The sequence below is a fragment of the Apodemus sylvaticus genome, chromosome 21, assembly GCF_947179515.1.
Source record: "Apodemus sylvaticus chromosome 21, mApoSyl1.1, whole genome shotgun sequence".
Classification (NCBI taxonomy): Eukaryota; Metazoa; Chordata; class Mammalia; order Rodentia; family Muridae; genus Apodemus; species Apodemus sylvaticus.
Window position 1 is genome coordinate 44,389,812 of NC_067492.1, and position 21,878 is coordinate 44,411,689.

The window sequence follows — 21,878 nt, forward strand, 5'->3', positions numbered from 1 at the left end:
GGATCACGGACCCCAACACAGCCCTCAGTGCAGTACAGGCCACTCATATCAACATGGTCTCTGGTAGCAATCTGGACCATGAACACTATTATGGCCTCCTATAGTAGCACAGATGACAGATGTCAACATCGGCCTTAGACAGTCATCTGACCTTAGTGGCAGTCCACAGATATCCACTTGTACCTTGGGCCTGGGGCAGTGGGCTATGAATTCTAACACGGCCTTAAGGGGCAGCATGGACCATAGAGGTTTTTCTAGGAGGTCTAATCTAGAAAATAAGCACCTTTTCCTCTCAGAGATGTGTTGGCTGGTAAAACCATGCCAGGAAGTTTGGTAAGATAGAGCAGGTTGAGGCCTGGAGACTCAGTGGGCACACACCTGGGACTTAGGTGATTCCCAGCCCTCTGCCAGACTCCTGGCCTGGAATATGTGCCATACTCCTCATATAAAGAAACATGTCCTATTGCCATATAGGTCCAAAACCGAGTTCTCCATGCTCATGAGGTACATAGAGCGGGTACTTAGCCTGGGTTAGCCAAAAAGCTTCCCTTCCCAGGCAGTCCTCCCTGAGAAAGGTATTTAATCTCAGGTCTACCCTGAGAAGTGGGTATGGTATATTATGCATCCATTTTCTGCTGTGAAACTGTTTAGAACCATGGACTCTCTCTTTCATCAAGATCCACCATGGATAAGGTCTTCAACTACAGAGCTGCAGCTTAATTCTCCCATCCACAACTGTCACCAAGCCTGCCTCCACCAAACCAAGGACCATCATTCATGGGACAAGTGGGAACTCTCTGCATCCCTACCCTGCTCCACCTCCCCAGACGATATCCTCAGCCTGCAGGCCCCCGACTCCATTCTCAGCTCTTCTGTGACTCCCAGAAGTGCCTGGATGTCCCAGAGTCGGAAAATCGCACGGTCCAGCCTCATCGCAGGCCCAGGGTAAGCTGACTGAAAGAAGATAACTTATAAAATGTAAACAGAAGCCCCCTGCATGGGTGGGTACTGTGTACCCAGAAGCCACAGGTTACGAAATGATATAGTCACTTTTGGATTGCATATGAGGCCTGCTCTACCAGAGAAGAGCCTTGCCTAATATTGTAAACCTGGTTGAGAGACCACAGCTGCAGAGGTCACAACCCTCAGGGAGAACTTACTACTGTTGCTTTGTTAAGTGGACATATTGTCAAACCTTCTTCGAAACACTTGTGTGGGTGTCCATAGATTGTTGCTGTTCTCAGCCTTTGTCAGAGACTCACATGTGACCAAATTGTTGAGAATACATGACTGTTGAGTACTTGGCCCTAAACTGGAAGCCAATATCACCCAGCCTAAGGCTCAGGGACATTGCAGAAGAGGAGTTTGATTTAATCTAAGAGCTGGATGGAGAGTGGGGAGGAATGCTGTGAAATGCTATTTTCCAGCCATGGTAACACAGCTGTTGTAATGATGAACTTACAGTAGGCATAGATTCCTGCACAAGACTCACATAAAACTGGGTCTGTCAACATTTCATCACAACTGGGAAAGCAGCTCAGGAGGTCCCACCCCTCGCGAGGGACTACTGACAGTGGGTCCTGAGTTGTCCTCTCCTCTTTCCTCTCCTCTTCTTTTTCTTTCTTTCTTTCTTTCTTTCTTTCTTTCTTTCTTTCTTTCTTTCTTTCTTTCTTTCTTTCTTTTTTTTTTTTTTTTTTTTTTTTTTTTAGACAGGGTCTCACTATGTAGGCCAGGCTAGTCTCAAATTCAGAGACCTGCCTGCTTCTGCCAGACTTGCCTCTGAATGGCAGTATTAAAGATGTGCTACACCATGCCAGCAGGGGGCTCACTTTCTTGAGTGGTGTCGCTATTGCTAAGTTGCCCAAGATTCAGCAAATCCCCCACCAATGCTCAGAGAGGCAGCCTAACTAAACTCTAGTTTAGTTTAGGTGGACTAAACCACACTTTTTCTCTAGTGGGGAAAAAAAGAGGAAGGCATGAAAGGAACTGAGGCTGGTGGAGAAGAAGAAGGCGTCGGCAGGCGTGGGGCTGAGAGGATGCATGGCTGTGGGTATGGAAATGACTAAAATCCATCATGCACATGCGTGAAACTGTCAAAGAATCACAAACAAGTAAGTTGTCAAAACACAACTTCAGTTACACAGTGAAGAACCAAAACCCACCCCTTACTGACTGTGCCTCACTGCAGTTACTTTTCAAATGGGATATGACTATTTCTCACTTAACATACTACACTGAAGAATAAGTACAACCATACATATTTTAAAAGGCCCTTTGAAAGTCTAGAGAATCACAACAATGTTAGTAAAAGCTAATTTTCTTATTTAGTGAAACTTTTGCAAAGACTAAAAAAATAAACCAAAAAAACATCCTTATGTACAAAGTACTAAAGAAGGTGTTGGAGACTCAGAGAAAGCAGACACAGTGACAAGCAGAAAATGTCCTGTGACCCAGACCCAGTGTGATAATCAGATGCCACTGGGAAGAGAGAAGAACAAAGGACCTTGGTAAGGAAGAGAAAGCCTAGACCCCATCCAGGACTACTAATCCTTCAAAAGTCCACCAGGCAACTCTGACTTCTCACCATCATTCCTATTGCCAAGGTAACAAACTTGATGTGACAACTCCAATATAAAAGCATTTAATTCCCCAAATGGGGGAAAGAAGGGGGAAAAGAAAAGAAGAGAAAAGAATTGTGGGAAGTCAGAAGAATGATGGCTACCTTAGACTGAAGTCTGATGAACAAGAGTGAAGAGACACTCAATTTCCCAGTAAGCAAAGGAGAACGCAGCAGATACACACGATCAGCACAGAGCGCTCAGGCTGTGGCTGGAGGAGTACCCGGACAGTCAGATAACACGCCCTACCCGAGACATCCCAGGTGAGGTTAGCAAGAACACCAGGTTAGATATCAGCATGTTATTTAACAGCATGCCCTCATCAAGGAGGGCCAGAGAAAAGATTACAGGTAACTGACGCCACTCAAGACATACAGCTAACAATTGATGACAACACAAACCATAAATAACATCCTGATCCTGGGCAGGAAATGATTTTAACAATTATTTCCACATTACTTCAAGAGAAAAAAGACTGATATTTGTAGTTAACACTAACTTAATAAATGACTGTCCATATAAACAGCTGTTCACTAAGCTGTAACTCTACACTTCCCAAATTCCTGTCTTGAAGCCCTGGCCCCATGGGAGAGTATCTGACCCAGGGTCTTTGGAAAGTACTAGGGTAAGCTGAGGTCACAGAAACCTTAGTGAGAGAGCAGCTGTCCACAGGCAAGGCTCTACCAGAGCCAAATCACCTGATACCAGGACCTCAAACTTGCAGACAGCAAGAAAATAAAGCTTGATTATTTAAGTTGGCTACATATGAAATTTTACTATGGCATCCCGAGATGTCTAAGACAGCATGTGGGTCACAGTTGCTCGCAGAAGGCCAAAGCAACATTAACGGCAGAGCTGAGGAGGGCCTGATCGCACACCTTCCCAAGGGTTCTCTCCTATTAAAGCCTGACTGACAGGCCTACAGAAGAAAGCAGTTGATTGCAGGTCTTTACAGTAATGGCCTGTCAGGAACTTGATCTATTTCAACATGAAAGCTGGCACACAGATCAATAATGAGACAGCAAATCAAATCATTATAAGGCTAGGCTAGCATCCCTGTAGCAGGCGGACTGTTCACAGAGAAGTTGAAGACACTGCACTGGCAGGATTAGCCTTGGCGAGAAGAGAAGACAGTGTGCTGCTGGTTTAGAGAGCAGCTGGAGCAGCGGGTGATGCAAACCAAGAAACCTTGAAAAAGACTCCGGAAGGTTAAAGCACTGATAACAGTGTAGGCAGCGTGCGGGAACCGAGATGCACTGTGATTAAAGCAGGTGCACTCAGCCTAGCCTAGTGAGTGCTGGCATTTCAAGAAGAATATGACATAAAAACCTTAGCATGTTTAATCTTGATTAGCACTAAAAGAAAACAATAATTGAAAAATATGCAGATAAGAATACCTACCTGACATATTCATCTAAAGAAGCAAGCAAGCAAACAAGTATGTTTTCTATATCTCCCAACTTAAAAAACAAAACAAACCAACAATAAATGAGTATCTTAGAAGCAGCTACAGGCTCAACAATTTATAAAGAATTTGGCCTTTATACACTGTATTGAATAATTAAAGATGTTCCAGGGACTAACTGAAGGCAGCCCATTATAAAGAAACTCACTGAGTCTATGTTTGCTCCTGCTAATAAAAAAGATGTGCATCCCTGGGGGAGCAGGATCACCTCAAGGACCTTAGTAAAGACTTACTAAGCGTGAGATCACTGTAATAAGAATATGTAAAGAGACAAGACTGTGTACCTGGAGTCCCAGGGAGGTAAAGACACACCTGTACTGAAGTTCTTCCAGGCCATTGATCAGAGCTTCCTGATGTAGCAGTTGGACTTTACAGATACAGAGACACAGGATGCTGGGTTAGTTATTCATGGCCCACAGCTGTCTCTGACTTAACAGCCCTCTTTAGCAACCATTCTTTTTGTTGTTTTTGTTTTGAGAACAGGGTCTCACTGTGCAGCTCTGGAATTCTGGCCTGGAACTCACAAAGATCTCCCTGCCTTTGCCAAGATTAAAGGCAAGTGCCACCACACTCAGCTCGGCATTCATTCTTGACAGACCAATCACTTCCACCAATCCAGGAACCAAAAGTATCATCAGCTGCCACCTGCCACCTACAGTAGAGTGTTCCAAGCCTTGCTGTCACCCGTCTGCCTTGTGCCTGCCCTCTAGGTCTAGAGGGGAGGAGTCTTGTGCTGTCACAGGGGACCTCCCCTGGAAGAGGAGTGCTTTCTGGCTGTATTTGGAACTATATTGATTTATAATTTTTGCTTTGTTTAAATAAACTTAATATACTTCCTTCTATGGTGCTGTTCCAGGCAAACTGAACCCATATGCCTGGACCATAGTCATACTTACTTTGGTTTAGAATAAACTCTTACTTGTTTTGAGGTTGAGAGCTGTGTTGTGCCTTTTCTACAGTCTTTTCCTCTTCAGAGGGGGTCTCACAAGGTCTACAGACTGATGCCTGTACCTGTCTTCTACAGAAACAGCATTCTAAAACCTTTGCAGGAACTTCATGAACAATCACTGTGGGCACAGGCTTGGGGGAGGATTCAGGATTCGACATAAGTTTCATAAGATTCAATTAAGAAACAGGAGGTGAAATCATGCTAAATAAAGCAGATAACAGTGTTGGGATTCTGAGTGTGTGTATATGATGCTTTTGGGGTCCGGTGGACCCCAAAGGAGGACAAGTCTAGGCTGAGAAGGGTGGCTCTTCTAGCATGTGTCTCTATCAAGAGCATAAGGCTTCTCTGAGCTAGATCAAAGACCTGTGTGTACAGTGTGTTTGAGGTAGAGGCATTTGGGATGTTTTGCCTTTGAACTCTTGAGATTTGTGGTACCGAAAAGGAACTCCCCAGAGGAACCTATTTTCACAAGGAGAGTACCTCACATATCAAGTGTTAGTCATGATGCTGCAAACTCTACTCACATTCCTTTTCCAGAGTGAGCAGTGAGCAGAGCACAGAAATGACCCCGAGGGATCTATACTAGCTTCCAATCCTGAACCTTGGTTCTGTGACCACGGGCGCAGTACACTACTTTCTGCTGGCTTGTCTGTACGCTGGAGGTGTTCAAAGGATCACCTATCTATTCCGAGGGCTCAGAAGGCAGCAAGCTCTAGTATGCACTTTTCTGTTCTCTAAGAACAAGGAAGAGTAACACACATGTCCAAGACAGTGTTATGACATGCCTGCAGACCTAGGACTCAGATTCAAGTCTTCCTGCGTGACACTAAGTTGCTATCTAGACAGGTGAGGCAGATGGTAGGAACAGCCTGACTGCAGGGGATAGAAACCGATAGCTTATAGTGTGCATTCATAGGGCTTACAGTGTGCACTCACGGCTTACAGTGTGCACTCAGAGCTTACAGTGCACACTCACGGCTTACAGTGTGCACTCACAGCTTACAGTGTTCACTCATGACTTACAGTGTTCACTCATAGCTTATAGTGCACACTCACAGCTTACAGTATGCACTCACGGTTTACAATGTGCACTCACAGCTTACAGTGCTCACTCACAACTTATAATGTGCACTCACAGCTTACAGTGCACATTCACAGCTTACAGTGCATACTGATAGCTTACAATGTGTACACAGCTTACAGTGCACACTCACAGCTTACAGTGTGCTTTCACAGCTTACAGTGTGCACTCACGGCTTACAGTGTGCACTCACAGCTTACAGTGCACACTCACAACTTATAGTGCATACTGATAGCTTACAATGTGTACACAGCTTACAGTGTACACTCACAGCTTACAGTGCACACTCACAGCTTACAGTGCATACTGATAGCTTACAGTGTGCACTCACAGCTTACAGTGTGCAGTCACGGATTATAGTTTGCACTCATGGTGCTGTAGACAATATGAACAAGTAAGCTATTATCACATTAGCATCTGAAACAAAAATTAAAAAGTTGGAAAGCAACAAATGACACAAAGAACATATATTAATAAAGGCACTTGCCATCGTGCCCGACAGCCTCAGCTCAACCCTGAGACCACATGGTGGAATGGGGAAACTCCCATAGTTGTCCTCTGACCTGCACACTTGTGCTGTAACATAACACAGTGTCAGCAATGCCTTCTGTTACCATGTGTGCACTAGGTCTCTGAGCATTGCTTCTGCAGTGCGCTCTCACTTGCAAGTTTCCAGTTACACACACATTCTCTCCTTAAAGGAAAAAAAAATTACTTATATCCAGGAGAAATTGCTATGAGAAACTATAAAGTGTTTTTTTTATCACCCATCCATCAACAAGTAGAGCAGAAACTGTACTAATTCATACTTACATACCCATGCATCTGCAGTCAACAAATAGTAACTGTATATTCATCCTAACAGTTTGTTACGCTGTATGCTCAGACGTCAATCTGAGTGGTTCCGATTAGGGTATATTTACACGCCACTTGTAATATACTTTATAGGTTGCCTTAGCCTTTGAAGTATTTCCTTCGCACTTGGAGCACTGAGGCTGCTGTGGGAGGAGCAAGGCAGGAGAGGCCCAGAACCCATCCAGGGCTACAGAGCTACTAGGGAGCAGGACCACAGAGCTTGTCACCCTCCTCTCCTCCATGAAACCCTTGGTTAGGGATGTTTGGACCACTGGTGCCTTACTTTCAATTTCTCATCCGAACTTAGCATAGTAACAATTCAATACTAGACTTTGGCACAAAACATATGTAGAATATTCTTAAAATGTTGATTTCTAATTGAATTGTGTCTTCTGACAACAGTTTTGCTAAAAATTCTTTTTTTTTTTTGATTGTTTTTGTTTTTGTTTTGTTTGTTTTGTTTTTGTTTTTGCCATAGCTCATCCATTTTATTTTTAAGAATTTGGATTCCACTGCTATGCCTCTGCCTCACTAATACAAGTCTGGGTGCTTTTCAGCTACTGGCATTTATTTCTTCCCACTAACAGATGTGGAAGCACCACAGCATGGAGGGAAGGCGCACATCTCCATGAACACAGAAGGCTTGACCTGTGAGGCTGGTACCTGCTGAGGACCACTCGAACATGTCCCCATGCATAGCAAAGCACTTACCCAATTCGTATTTTCAGCATGCCGCTGAACAACTCGGGGCTGTTGGAGATGATCCAGCCGATATGGATGACCAGTTCTTGCTGAATGACCGCCTCCCTCTCATCGTGGGTATTACACTTATAATAGATAATGTTCTTAATCACTCTTGGAGACAGTGGATTAGAGATGACCTCCTCTTCATGTCCAAAGGCACCTAGAGTTACCTACAAGTGCCAGAATTTTACTGTTAAAAAAATCCCTAGCTACCAAAAATAAATAAATAAATAAATTAAAGAAAGAAAAGAAAAAAAATCAAGGCTCAAGATGACTGGCAGGCTGAAATTGCTCTATATAAGCTAGGGAGTTAGGAAGAATAACTGTTCCTGATTTTTATTAAAATGGCTTTCAAAGTATGACTCCCACTGGGGTCCATGATGGCTCAGAGTCTGGTCTAAAATGTAAGGGCTGGGAGGGTCTCAGGGCCGTGAAGGTGAGTAGACATAAATAACTATTAATTTGGGGTGGGGGTGGGGGTGGGGTTAGTGCTAGATAGTCCCTAGAGGAACCAGAATGCATTCAATGATTCTATTTTACTACATGGTTTGGCATTTGGGAGATCTATTTTTACAGTTTCTCAAGCAGAACCTTCTGCTCTTTAATAACATTGCAACCTTTCCAAAGTCAGGAGGAAGGCCATGTAGTTCCTGTGTGGCTCTCACTTATCCTGATCATGTTAGGTATACATGGAGGGTTGTGATCCTTGGTACTAGTGGGCTCGCCTATGGAATGAACCTGCAAAAGGAAAGAGCTCAGAAAACAAAGCAGGAAGCGCTGATAGAGCTGGCTGGAGAACGGAATCTCTCCGCCCTGCTTGGCCAGCTGCTTCTCACAGTGCCTGCTGCTCTTGCTCCCTCCTCCTCAACACTTCCTGTGGCTTCTGGATACAGCCCTTAACTGTTGGGGCAGGAAAAACAGCACCTCAGAAACGCGCTTCTTTAGAGATGACAGATAAGGACTCAAACAGCCTTTGCAGTGTTGTAATGGGCTCGGAATAAGAACTGGCTTGGTATAGCAGCAAACATCTAGAACCAGTTCAATTGTCTTGGAGGCTGAGGCAGGAGGATTAGGAGTCTTGGCCAGCATGGCTTTAGAGTGTGTACGTAACTTCTGATAACTACTGGTTTATCACACAGTGATTACACCAGTAAACATGACCATCTTTACTTTGGTCATTGTGTAAAGAAAACAGAAGGTACATAATTAGCTCCTAGAAATGATGGCAAGTAAAATTACTTTTATTCAAGAAAGCTTGAGACAATTTACAAGTCTGAGCAAACTACACCACTTCAGGCTGGAGCAGATCTTCTGAATGAGCAAATGCATACTTTGATCTATTCCATTTCTTGGTCTGTGAAGGGATGACAACAAGTCGATGAAGAAACTCCTGCCTCTGATCATTAGGCTGAGCTGTTGGCATCTGGCCTCCATATCCTTTGCAGTAAGGGGCTATTTCCCTAGGAGATGTACTGACCTGATGGACCACAGTCCAGCCATAGCTGAAGCGCAGGCTCTGAGGCTTCTGGAATGTGAGAGCAGGGTAGCTACAGACTGTGGATATTGTTCAGAATGGAGAAGACAAATCCAAGCCCACATTTCTAGTGCCAGGCTAGTAACCCTCAAGCTCTAAAGCCCATGGCCATAGGTAGAGGAATCAGCAATTCTTCAGTGCTTTGGGGACTGACTAAAAGCAAGGAGACACATTTCCCAAAGCCTGGCTAACTTTCACAGTGGTTATGGCTGTGACATTTTTCTGGCTACAGACAAAGATTCTGGTAATAAAAGGGACTGGGTAAATGACTTCCTGTTCCTTGATTTACTAAACCATTGACAGTGGTTTAAAGCTTACCTCCTGATATGGAAAATGGAGAAACTATATGGAAAGTAACTTTTTCTCAGTAATTTCTTATGGGTATAATTATTTTTAATTGTTAAACAACATCATAGGAGAAGGTAAATAACATTATTCAAACATCCCCAAAGGTGGTTATCTGAATGAAATTATTTTAATCTTAATTAAGTTCCCTGAAATATGAGCAATTAGTTGATGGTATTGAGGAAGGTTAAAAAACGTAATTATTATTAAAGCTTACTATATTCCTAGATTAGCTGTCAGGAACACACAATAAACACATATGTTTCCAAAGGAGAAACAGAAAGCAAATAGATTTTTCACTTAATCAAACAATAAATCAGCCACATGATTAGAGATTACAGAAAATGAGCAGCGGCAGCCAACATCACATGCACAGCTTAACCCAACCCATTTACCTTCAAGGATTGTAGAAAGAGACACAGAACTGGAAAGGGAAGAGAGTGGAAAAGACAGAGAGGGACAGGAGGAGGGAGGGAAGAAGGGAGGGAGGTAAAAATGAAATAAGAGAGAGGGAAGGAGGGAGGGGGATGGAGGGAGAGAAAACAGAGAAGAGAGAGATGGGAGGGAAGGAGGGAAGGAGAGGGAAAGAGGCAGGAAGAGGAGGGAGGGAGGAGGGAAGGAGGAAGAAAGATAAGCAAGGGAGGGGGAGAGAACAGAGGAGGGAGGGAGGGAAAGAGAGAGAGAGAGAGAGAGAGAGAGAGAGAGAGAGAGAGAGAGAGAGAGAGGGAGGGAGGGAGGGAGGGAGAGAGCACTAACTATAGATGGCCCTGTGAGCAGAAGTGCAGATTGACCCTGGTGGGTAGAAAGCAGCTCTGGGAAGAGATGGTGAGGGTGGAGGAGCAGGGCAGGCTATAGATTCTGCCTCTTCTTGAACATTAATGAGTTTCTTTGGAGTGGGAAGCGGGTGGAGTGGAAGCAAAATGAGTTCTCTGCTCTGTACCTAGCTTTTCTCTGCCCATCACGAACCTGTCGGAATGCCCCAGAAGGTACATTTTCTACACTAGAATCTGCACTGAACTCAAGCGAACACGGGGGCTGAAATTATAGCCCCAGGGTGTAGGACAAGAATGAGATGGCCCACTAAGTAAGTGCTCTGTAGCTCTCAGATGTGCACACTATTGGGTTTTTTGCTGAAGGAAAGAGACCTCTGAAGAAATTGAAGAAACGCCCAAACTACTCACTGGTAGTCTCTTTGTGAGCAGTCTATGACACTGACCTATATCAAAAGTGTCCTAGCTAAAAACTGTTGTGTCTGTGAGTGTGAAAAGCAGATGCTTACTTACCTGTTTGCCCTGCACTAAAACATTAGTAATGGATGGGGCCAGGCTGTCCACTACTTTATTTAAAAGACTTGCTGCACGGCGTACAACCGACCTGAGGGCAAAGAAGAAAGCAGGCCAGATCTTCACAAACAGAAAAGAAGGTGAATAAATGTTGCCCTTGACTGGGGAACCTTACAACGCATACAGCTGGGTCCTCACATGATAGAGAAGCAGCAAATTGTCATTAGACCTGACCCTTGAAAGAAGACCATCTATAATTAGGGAAGGTCATGTCTCACAGTCACCTCAGCCACTAAGCTGTGGCAAAAGGCATTGCTGATGCTAAGATCAATTTCAAAAAGATAAGGGAAAGAAAAAGCAAGAGCCCCTAGTTATTCTTTTAATTGGGATGGAAGAGGAAGGAATTAAGAGGATATTCTGCTTCATATCCAAAAATGCATAAAAATCATCATGTGCCTGTGACTGATGACTGATTCCCATACCAATCTATACTATGTTTCTCTGTACAATATTATTTTTTAACTGTGTGTGTGTGTGTGTGTGTGTGTGTGTGTGCGTGCATGTGGGTGCGGGTGCTTATGTAGACTGGAACCAGAGTTGCCAGCAGTTGTTAGCTGCTCGATGTGAGGAACCAAACATAGGTCTTCTGGAAGAGCAGTATGTGCTCTTAACTGCTGGGCCATCTTTCTGAAGCCTTGAATTAGGTTTCTTTTGGTACTTGGATAGTTGAATACCTGGATTAGGGGACACTACAGAATTTCAGAAACGAATTACCCTCACTTTCTTTCTTGATAAAGACAGAATGTTGGGGGAAGGAATTCACACTTCTATTTTTACATTTTGAAAAGTCTTAGAATATAGAAAGAACAGATTTATGCCCCCCAAATTACACCACATGCAATATATAAGACATTTCCCCTCAAAAGTAAAAATTTATATGAACATTTAGGAAGAATAAAATCAAAATGTAGGTTTGAAAGTACCATTTTTTAAATTTCAGCATAACCACAGAAATTGGCCTATAACAAGCATTTATATTTCTTAATTACAACATGGAAGGACTAGTAGACAATCAAGCCAATAGCTGACCAAGTTAGTGAAACAAATACTTCCCATTTCTAGAGAGACACATTTATCTAATACTTGAACACCAAAAAAAACAAAAACACGCATATAACCCTTGGGACGCAGATAAACCCACGCATATCAAGCAACTCGAGTTTCCCAAATTCTGTGCATGTTACCTGTTTCCCATGTACCAGAAAGGTGGTAATGTGCGGGGCTATAGAGGAGGAAAATTTCTGGGTAAATGCAGCCCCGTACCGCACAGCCAGCCTGGGGGCAGTGGAAAGCCATAAAAGGGAGAATAGAATAAATAAAGCTTCCAGGATTCTATTTGTTTAAATATAACAGTCAGCATTTCTAAATGTTTGCTACTTAGTGGTTTATCAAAGACATAAGTACTATGCAGAAGCAAGAATTGGTTTTACTTAGTCCAGACAATATTACAGGTACAGTGAAACACACTATCTGTAAAAATATCTACTGACTGCCCGTATCACTGTACTGAGCACTTACAGTGGAAATCTGAGATATCTAAACTGGATGCTTATTGTTTCTCTAGGCAGCAAGGGTGCATTTGCCACAAGGTAGAGATGAAGCACGATTTAGAAAACTGGTCCAGTCACTGATTTCAGAGAATAGAAGCATGAGGTTTACCGGGATTGGGTTTCATAAGAAACTACTTGAGATCTAACTGCATCAAAACGCAGAGCTGCATATTTGGGCACACTCTCCTCACGGTGACTTAAACAGCTTACTCATGACGCCTTCAACTTCAGTGATGAGATAATTGCTTTTCATTATTTTTTGCTTACAATCAAGTGGCCTTTTAGGGCCATCTAAAGGTTTTCTAAACAAGATGAAACTTAGAAGATCCTCCCTGGGGTAATGCAGCTTAGCAGAGCCATGATCCTATCATCCCGATGAGGGCTTTCTAGGCTCAATCCCAGGGAGGCTTTTATTTCCAGTTATTTTTCCTTAGTCTCCTGTGATATAGGAATACTATTCAAAAGTATGAAGTCAGGGTGGCATAACTTTAGAGTTTAAATGTCAAAATTATGATGAATAACATCTGTAAGAATCAAATGTTATCTTTAAGCTACTGCATATAAGAATACAAATATTATAAAATAACAAGGAGACTAATACAAACCAAAGCTTTCTGCTGCCAGCTCTTCTATACACCCTCTCAATGTGATCAGACACAGTTCCTAGACAGAGAATAAGAAAAGTCCTCACTGAAGAAAGCTTTGAATTAAATGTACAACATCTATTTTCCCTTCAAAAATAAAAAAAGAAAACATTCTTGTTTTGAACTGACAAGTTTAAATTTGTAACCCAAATAAGAAGTGTGTGTTCCCAGCACATTTACTACATGGTACAGTTTTCAAGATTCTAATTTTTAAACTGATATGTAACCTAAACTTTTAAACAAATATAAGTATTATTTTACCTTTCAACAGGAAACAGAAAACACTAAAATTAGTCAACTGAGTAAAAGCCTACTTTATAAAGGGAAGTTCCTATGACTCTGATAAGTGTGCGAGGCGATGATCATTCTAATACTCTGGTCAACACAGGCCTGGCACTCACACTTTGGCCATAATTCACATGTGCTCTGTACTCTTGACTGGTTTTGTAAGTAAGAAACAATGTGACATAATTGAGTGCCAAAGGTAAGGTAGGATAAGGAAAACGATCTTTAAAATTTTCCTCTCCACTTATTTTTAAAGTCTTGATTTAAATTATATCCTGGTTCCATAGGTGCCTGCAGAAGCTAGGCCTGGTGGTGCATGCTATATATATTCCAGGCTATGCAGCAGGCTGAGGTTGGAGCTGGTCAGAGGATAGTGTGGGCAACTTAGTAAGGCCATCGCAAAACAAAGAGCAAGAGTGTGGGTGGAGAAGCAGCCCAGTGCAGGGCATGTCTGCTCTGAGTAAGCACTATTGCACTGCCCATGGTTAGTGTATCTCCACTTTAACCAAATCAGCATGTACTGCTGGACAGGGGTTTGAGATAAGCCAAAAAGTTTGATGATTGGAAATATGTTTCAACATGTCCAATATTGTTCTGTACTATAAAATGCCAGAGATAGATCATGATGTAGAACTTAAGGAGTCCCCACATCAACAACTACATACAAATGTGGATTTTAAGGATCACTGGGCCTCCTCCACAGGGCAGCATGGACAGACACACTTAGAAATGACTTACAGATCACTTTCAGAGCAAAATTCTGTTCCGAATGGCTACTACAAACCATGAAGAAGCCAATTTCGATAAATGTAACTATTCAATACTATTCTTGAGAAATTACAGAAAATAAAGCAGGAAACAGAAATGTCAACACCAACTATGGAGTGATCAGAAGTTCAGGGTCACAGGTGAATCCAGGCTCTAAGAACAGCCAAGTAGAGAAGCAAGGCACTGCAGGAGGGAAAGGGTGAGAGGGTAGGAGAGGTAATGGAAGAGGGAAAACCTCAGGACAGTGGGCATTGTCATGCATGTCTGATAGATATTCACATTAGAAGCCCTCTGATAGACATGCCCCTGCTCATTCACTCTTACCTTCCTTTGTGATGAAGTTAGGGCCCTCTCTTTTGAGCAGTATACCCAGCAGGATGGTTTGACCGGCAAGACAACTGCAGTCCTGAAACATCAATTGGCATAAGGAGCTGGGATGAAATGAGTTTTGATGACCATAGACTCAAGCGATAACAGAGCTCACGGTACAGAGAGGGAGCAGCCCAACATGGGACGGAAGAAAGGCATACTGCTACTGATGAATATTAGTGCGACACTATCTGAGGATTGGTCAAGTCACTCTCCTCTCGATTTTACCTATTTATAAGTGGGAAACCATGCTACTGTCAGTGGAGATGGAGAGGCATATGACAAGAAGGTGCACATATAGAATATTTATATTTCAGATCACTGTGTATGTGCTTTGTGACTGCTATGTGATATTGTTGTTTATATGGGTTAATAAGAAGTTAGCCGTGACTGCAAAGAAAGTATCTAGTTGACATGCCTAAATCTGAAAGGCCAACCATGACCCAGACTTTACAGCTCTACTAGTAAGGTTTCATTTCTTATTATAAATCTGAATAATGTCAGGACAGAGTAACACATTGGTAAAACACTCATGTAGGTAAGTAAGAGGACTGTATTCCTCGGTGACTGGAGAGACAGAGTGCGCATTGGAGCTAACCTCTGGGGCAGGAGAGCTGGGGATGGAGCAGGGAGAGAAAGGAGCTGAATGAACACTCTGAAGAACACAAAGGCAGCACCACGTTCACTGTCTAAGCTCCCTTCTACAGTGTCTTCCCATCTGCACTCTATACATCCGCACTGACTCTGCAGTGTCTTCCCATCTGCACTCTACACATCCGCACTGACTCTGCAGTGTCTTCCCATCTGTACTCTATACATCCGCACTGACTCTGCAGTGTCTTCCCATCTGCACTCTATACATCCGCACTGACTCTGCAGTGTCTTCCCATCTGCACTCTATACATCCGCACTGACTCTGCAGTGTCTTCCCATCTGCACTCTATACATCCGCACTGACTCTGCAGTGTCTTCCCATCTGCACTCTATACATCCGCACTGACTCTGCAGTGTCTTCCCATCTGCACTCTATACATCCGCACTGACTCTGCAGTGTCTTCCCATCTGCACTCTATACATCCGCACTGACTTTGGCCGATGAGGACACCTTTTCACTGGCTGCCCTGGCCATAGACAGACCAACCACCGTTTCTCTCAGAGGACACAAAGGCACACAGCCTGACTGAGAGGCTCTGTTCTGGCAGCCACTCAGGGCTAGGTGTGCGTCTATCTTGCTTACATTCAGCTTCTGAAGGATGTCGTGGGTGGGTTTGTTCTTCCACTCCGTAATGGTGATGTCTGGCTCCTGTCGTGTCTCAGGAGCATCTGCGGTACTGCTCTGTCGTTTGACTTTTGAATGCTTGGGAAATTCTAGTTCTTCGAAGCTCTTAAATTCTGGAAGCCTGGAAATCAAAGTAAAATATTTCAGATTTCCCGTTTTCCTAATATAGTTGCAAAAAATACAAAAACTAAGTGTAAGTAATTCAAGGGGACTCACTTTTCTGTGTCACTAATTCGTAGGAAGTCAAGCTGTTCTACTACAGCTCCGGATATCAATGTCTGCAATGTGATGATTCAAAGTGTTTACATCTGTCAAGCTGCATTCTCTGCCCATACTTTTCTATAAGCTCACGTACATATAATTTTGAAGTAATTTTCTAAATGAGCATTCTAAAATCAGAGATCTCTATATGTAACAAATTAAAACAGAACACAAACACCTATAAATAGACTAGATACATCAAGCAACAAATTCATGAGTCATATTAAATAGGAAAGCCACCATGAGATGGTCTCCCTATTCTTTGAATTATAGGCATGTGTTTATTTATTATAATGATGGGGATTGAGTCAAAGTCTCCACTGATCCTTTAAACTGCCAACTATATGTCTTTATTTTAAACTGAGTATTAAAATAAAATATTTAGCTTTTTTTTTTTTTCTCTTTTTGAGACAGGGTCTCTCTGTGTCCTGGAACTTACTCTATAGACCAGGTTGGCCTCGAACTCAGTTTTAGCATTTATTAAACAGCTAGAAAGTACAATACAAAATTGTTTTGTGGGAAAGGCAATAGAAAATTAAATCTTAGATTCTAATACTGTAATATTAATATATTTCAGGGCCCTCAAGTGATGTAATAACCAATTCTCTTACAAGATCATGAAGGTATAAACGTTGAGGTTTGGTATTTTGCTATCTATTGTAATGCTAAGTGCAGCCCCAGAGATGAGAGACTCAGCATGTAGACCTTGCCCCCAAGTTATTTCTGAATGGTAAGTACAGATGGCAATAGCCAATAGCTGGGCAGAAGAGATATAGGTGGGGGCTAGGTTTCCCAGGCTTGGGGTCAGAGGGGAACCATGAGGAGGAGAAGAAGGTGCAGGAAGGAAGGAGAAGCCACCATGGGTTAGGCAAGCCATAGATGTGTGACCCTGAGGGCTGGGAGCCTGGAGTTAAGAGCAGCCCAGACGGAACATAGTAAGTAACAGCTCGGGGTTATCGATAGGAAAGTAGATTCTAATAGGATGGAGGGTGGGTATCTGCCCAGCTCTTGTGCTGTTTAAGGCTTGTTGTAAACATAAAGGCTGTGTGTGTCTTTTATCCAGGAACTAAAGGGTCAAATACAAGGTAAAAACCATAGGCCAGAATTAAATAATTTCTACAACAATAAATGTCTAAGCTATCGCCTCTCTGCTTTCTGGCATGTGGCAACCCACATTTGGTCAGTCTATTCCACTTCTTCCCAATTATAAGTTCAGAGGACTAAATGAGTCTAAATTCAAACACCTGTTTTGCTTGTCAGTGGTTCGTGGTGAGTAGTGCGAAAGGTGAGAATAAACACTGGCTTTTTACCTATCACTTCTAGTAACCCAAAGAAGGATCAGAAACAAGCTGTAAGCTATTATTCTAAATAAGGTATTCTTAGTAAAATTATTGTATACATATCATTTTCTTTCAGTGTGTTTCAAATATGAAGAAGCTATGGGTAGAAGACACTGTTCTTGGTGGCAAGTGAATCCATCATTTCTCTAGTAGAGACGATGATACAGGAATACCCACAAATATGGACACCCAGATGCAGGAACAACACGACCCCAATCCTCCTTGCAGAGTGTGGATGAGAAAGCCAAAAGTGCAGTCCCTGTGCACACCCCAGTGAGGCCAGCTATAAGCAGACTGATGTGAGACTATGAACCTTCTTAGGGCAGGATCTTTCTTTGGATTTATTGAATGGTGTTTCTAACATACAAGCTCATATCTATAACTGTTGTTTGGCAAAATCATTAGTTAGATATTTATTGATCATTTGCTATATGCAAGCATAATAAAAGGTGCTAATTATTAGCAAAAAAATATGAAATATTTGGTCCCTTGACATTGATCTTATGACTATGTCTATGAGATGGATAACATAAACAATACATGTCAGATGATGGTAAGAGTAATGGAGAAAAAGAACCGCTAAGTGGAAATAAGAACAGTAAGGGGAAGGGGTACTCCGGCAAAGGAACAAGAGGCCAGTTAGCCATTATATGTATGTGACCAGAGAAAATTTCTCTCACAAAATGACATGTAAATCGGACACTGGAAGTAGGACTGTGGTCAACATTAGTTGAAGGAGAACTATCATGTGCAAAGGGTAGGAACATGCATGGTGAATTTCAGAAGCAATAAAGAAGGTAGTGTGGCTGGGGAGATGCTAGAAAGCTGGGCCCATGATGCAGGTGCAGAACCCATGGATCACACACCATCTTTGGGGCTCTGGTTTCCACTTTTATATGTGTGAGAAAAGAAGTCACTGGTGGTTTACAATCAGTGTAACTGCAAGTAACAAGTGTGTATGACAAGGCTAACGATGGAAAATAGAATTCAGAAGATGACAGAAGAATCTAGTGAGGGAATAATGTAGCCTGCATCATGGTCATCATGGTGTCAATGCTAGGGCAAGCGAGTCTGGATACATTCTGACGTGACAGACAACAGGGTTCAGTGAGTGATTATCACGAAGGGATGAGAAAGAGTCAAAAATGACCAAATTCTTAAAGCTGATAACTAATACTGAAAACATGCAAATAACTCATTTAACATTTTATATTTATATAGTCTACTCACCCTGAGTGGCTATTTCTAAAGTAAATGCTTAGCTGAAGTTCACTAGCTAATGCCAAATACTATGCAGATTTCAAATTTAAAACATCACTTGGTAGGGTATACCCATTAGAGGGTATTAAACTAGTTACAAATACTGATTTTCCTGGAAGAAGCATATAAAAGAGGCACCAGTCGTCTCGCTGGGGACCTATGGGTGCTTCTGTTCAGAAGCTGTGCTGGTAATGTTGTGGTGCTCGGAAGAAACAAAGCTTTCTCCTGGTTGGATGTTACAGTTCAGTAAGCAAAACAGCATATGGCCAAGAGACAACCAAAATGCCCGCAGAAGCCCAAGATTATGGGTAAGCCATTAGTCTACTGATGGACTTGTTTCTACAAATACCAAAATGAAGTTAAGCTACCAAAGTCTAAAATTCCATTAAGTAGCAGCCACTGCTCAAGCACCTCATGAGTACAGCTGGACAAACCGAGACAGGACGGCAGGAGTGAGAAGGTAAGCGCAGAATGAAACTTGTAAATCACATTCGGAAGCATAGGTAGTAACTGTCCTGAACCAGAAACACTTAAGTGTAGAAGGCTACCTGCAAACGGTCAACGTGAACTTTGACGCCTCCAATTATTCCCTTTTTAAAGGCTGCCAGCATGTCTAATATTGGGTTGAATCTGCTACCTCTAGGATAAATAAGAAAAACAAAACAACCTTATTAACAATATAAAGCAAAATTAACAAAGAAATATTTGCTATATATACAAAAGAACTTGCAGCATGCTAAGAATAGGAAAACACCAGGAGGCTCAGCTTTCAAGTTTTCTGTGTTAATGCCATAAAGCAAGTGCAGCTTACTTTCTTAAAAAAAAAAAATGTACTTTTTAATACAGTGATGTGTATGGGCGTGTCTCCACAGAGGGCAAATGAGGATGAGATCCCCTGGAGCTGGAGTTAGAGGCTGTTGTGAGCCACCTGGCATCAGTATTAAGTACTGGGAAGTGAACTCAGGTGCCCCGTGAGAGCTGTGTAGGCCCTTAACTGCAGAGCCATTTCTTAAGTCCCATGGCTTGCTTTTATAAATCAACCAACCTTATGTTGTCTTCCCGGATGAGAACAAGGAAAAGTGGGCGTCCATGCATTTTCCAATATTGCTTAATGAACTGTAGTGCATTCTATCAAAAAATAAGATTGAAGTAGGATGTCATGGTATAGTGTCTGAGATCACCGGGATCCTTAACCGAGAAGCAAAGAGCCCATAACAGTTCTAATAGTTTATAATCAAATCCTGGATAATTTAGGCACTTAGAAGCAAAGACTCATTTTCATTTTAAACCTTGCACCATGTTCTGAGGCTCGTATTACTTTAAGCCTTTTTCTTCTCCCGCCCGCCATGTTTCTTTCTGGCCTTAACGAAGAACAGCTCATATGTGAACTGAAAAATGACTATGTCCTTGCTCGGTTACCAAGAAGACGGCCACTGCTTTTCACTATGGATTAGTACCAAGAGGTGGAAGAAAATGAACCTCATCTGTAGAAACCATCAGTGATGTGTGGACAGTCTCATCACCACCACATAACTCTATCGTGTATCTGACAGTTTTTGACTGTTTTACACATATTAATTCATTGATTACAGGGCACATCCCTTTTATTAGCTGGTTTTACAGATCAAAAATCAGAAGTGTAAAGGAGCTAAATAACTTGCCTGAAGGCATACAGCTTGTAAATACAGAGTCAAGAATTGAACAGACACAGTCTGGCTCCAGGTTGTTATAATCATGGTTTTAAATATTTCTTCTCTTCACAGAGTAGAGTGGAACAGATCTTTTTTTTTTAATATTGAATTTTTTTTAATGTAAAAAAGACTAAGTCAAAATTTTAATGCAACAGATCTTAACTGATTATGATGGGTTAGTTGAAATCCTACTTTGATAGTCAACACAACTAAAATTACTCTAATTCAATCTTCTTCTCAAACGGAGATGAACTACTAGTATCATATAAGCACAGTTTTAAACAAAAGCACTTCTAGAACAGCGGAGTTTTATTTTAGTGTGGCTAGAATGCCAAACTCTGCAAATGCACTATTTATTTTCATGTTTTGCTTGGTGTAACCTAGTGTCATGGACACCCAGAAATCCTCCATCTAATGACACCTGTCAGAAGCCAGTGTGAACAAGGTCGCCTCTGCTCAAAGCTACCTTTATGTCATCAATGAGCAGCAGAACATCCTGAGACATGTAGAAGTCACTCAGGTCAAAGATGATAGGGTAACAAACCACAGTCTTTCCTAGAATGCGATAAATCTGCAATAGGAAACAGAAAGCAAACATACAAAATACAAGCCAGAGTGTCCAATGTCTCAACCATAATTAATACTGATACTTATTTATGAATAGGCAAATAATAGATCACAAAGTCCATAAAGAATTAATTTTAAAGTTTTTTGCTTGAGTCAGTATGACAGTAAATGAAAAGTAGAACATTTCTAATAAGGCTGAAAAACCCTATGCTTGAGTAAATATTATTATGAATGTTTTAAAAAGCTTGGCAATAACATAGCAGTGAGATGTTCATTTATTCCCAGAAAGCTTCAATAATACGACACACAGTAAGTAAGATTTATGTGCAGAAAATTGTAATTCAGATAACTGCCTCAAGTACATAATGAAATGTGACAGGGATGGCCAGAGGCCAAGCATGATTTCTGCATGCAGAATTACTACCCAAAGGCACTCCAAGAGGGGAGCACACTCACCTTTGATGTACCAAGGCAGCCGATGGGCCTATCTGGCCTTCCAGACAGACCCAACTTTTCATTGATACCCAGGTGGAAATAAGCCTGTGAGATACAAGTGACGTGGCTTAGGAATGTTAGTTCTAGAGAAATGATGCCAGAGAGGCCCATCTAGGACCAACAAACCAACCAAATAATTTTGGATTAGGGAGCTACTGAGTTTTTCAAAGCCAAACTTTTTAGATTCAATTAGCAACATTCCAAACTGTAACACTGTTATCATATTGGTGGAAGTACACAACCTGCTTGGCTTTGATTCTTAAAGCAATTCAAGAGACAAATGCTCCCCTCTCTGTCTGTCTGTCTGTCTGTCTGTCTGTCTGTCTCTCTCTCTCCCTCCCTCCTTCTCTCCCTTTCTTCTTCTCTCCCTGTTTCATATATATAATCATAATCTTTATTTAAAAAATCAGGGCTACATATCTCCTACTGTGTTTC

General features: G+C 42.1%; 1 protein-coding gene across 7 annotated transcripts in view; it reads right to left on the reverse strand.

The window, feature by feature from the left end:
* Phkb (phosphorylase kinase regulatory subunit beta) overlaps positions 1 to 21,878 on the reverse strand; it is a 185,136-nt gene that overhangs the window by 20,388 nt on the left and 142,870 nt on the right. For 4 of the 7 annotated variants that reach the window (XM_052167172.1, XM_052167169.1, XM_052167174.1 and 1 more), the window contains 10 exons: positions 21,405 to 21,488; positions 20,848 to 20,952; positions 19,736 to 19,818; positions 19,239 to 19,329; positions 16,046 to 16,107; positions 15,788 to 15,950; positions 14,506 to 14,587; positions 13,090 to 13,147; positions 10,875 to 10,965; positions 7,680 to 7,882 (listed from right to left, as the gene is read on the reverse strand). In XM_052167172.1, coding sequence (XP_052023132.1) covers positions 7,680 to 7,882; positions 10,875 to 10,965; positions 13,090 to 13,147; positions 14,506 to 14,587; positions 15,788 to 15,950; positions 16,046 to 16,107; positions 19,239 to 19,329; positions 19,736 to 19,818; positions 20,848 to 20,952; positions 21,405 to 21,488 — 1,022 coding nt within the window. Of the gene's footprint in view, positions 1 to 7,679; positions 7,883 to 10,874; positions 10,966 to 12,118; positions 12,210 to 13,089; positions 13,148 to 14,505; positions 14,588 to 15,787; positions 15,951 to 16,045; positions 16,108 to 19,238; positions 19,330 to 19,735; positions 19,819 to 20,847; positions 20,953 to 21,404; positions 21,489 to 21,878 lie in introns of all 7 variants that reach the window. The other 3 variants (XM_052167173.1, XM_052167170.1, XM_052167171.1) reach the window with 2 other exon arrangements.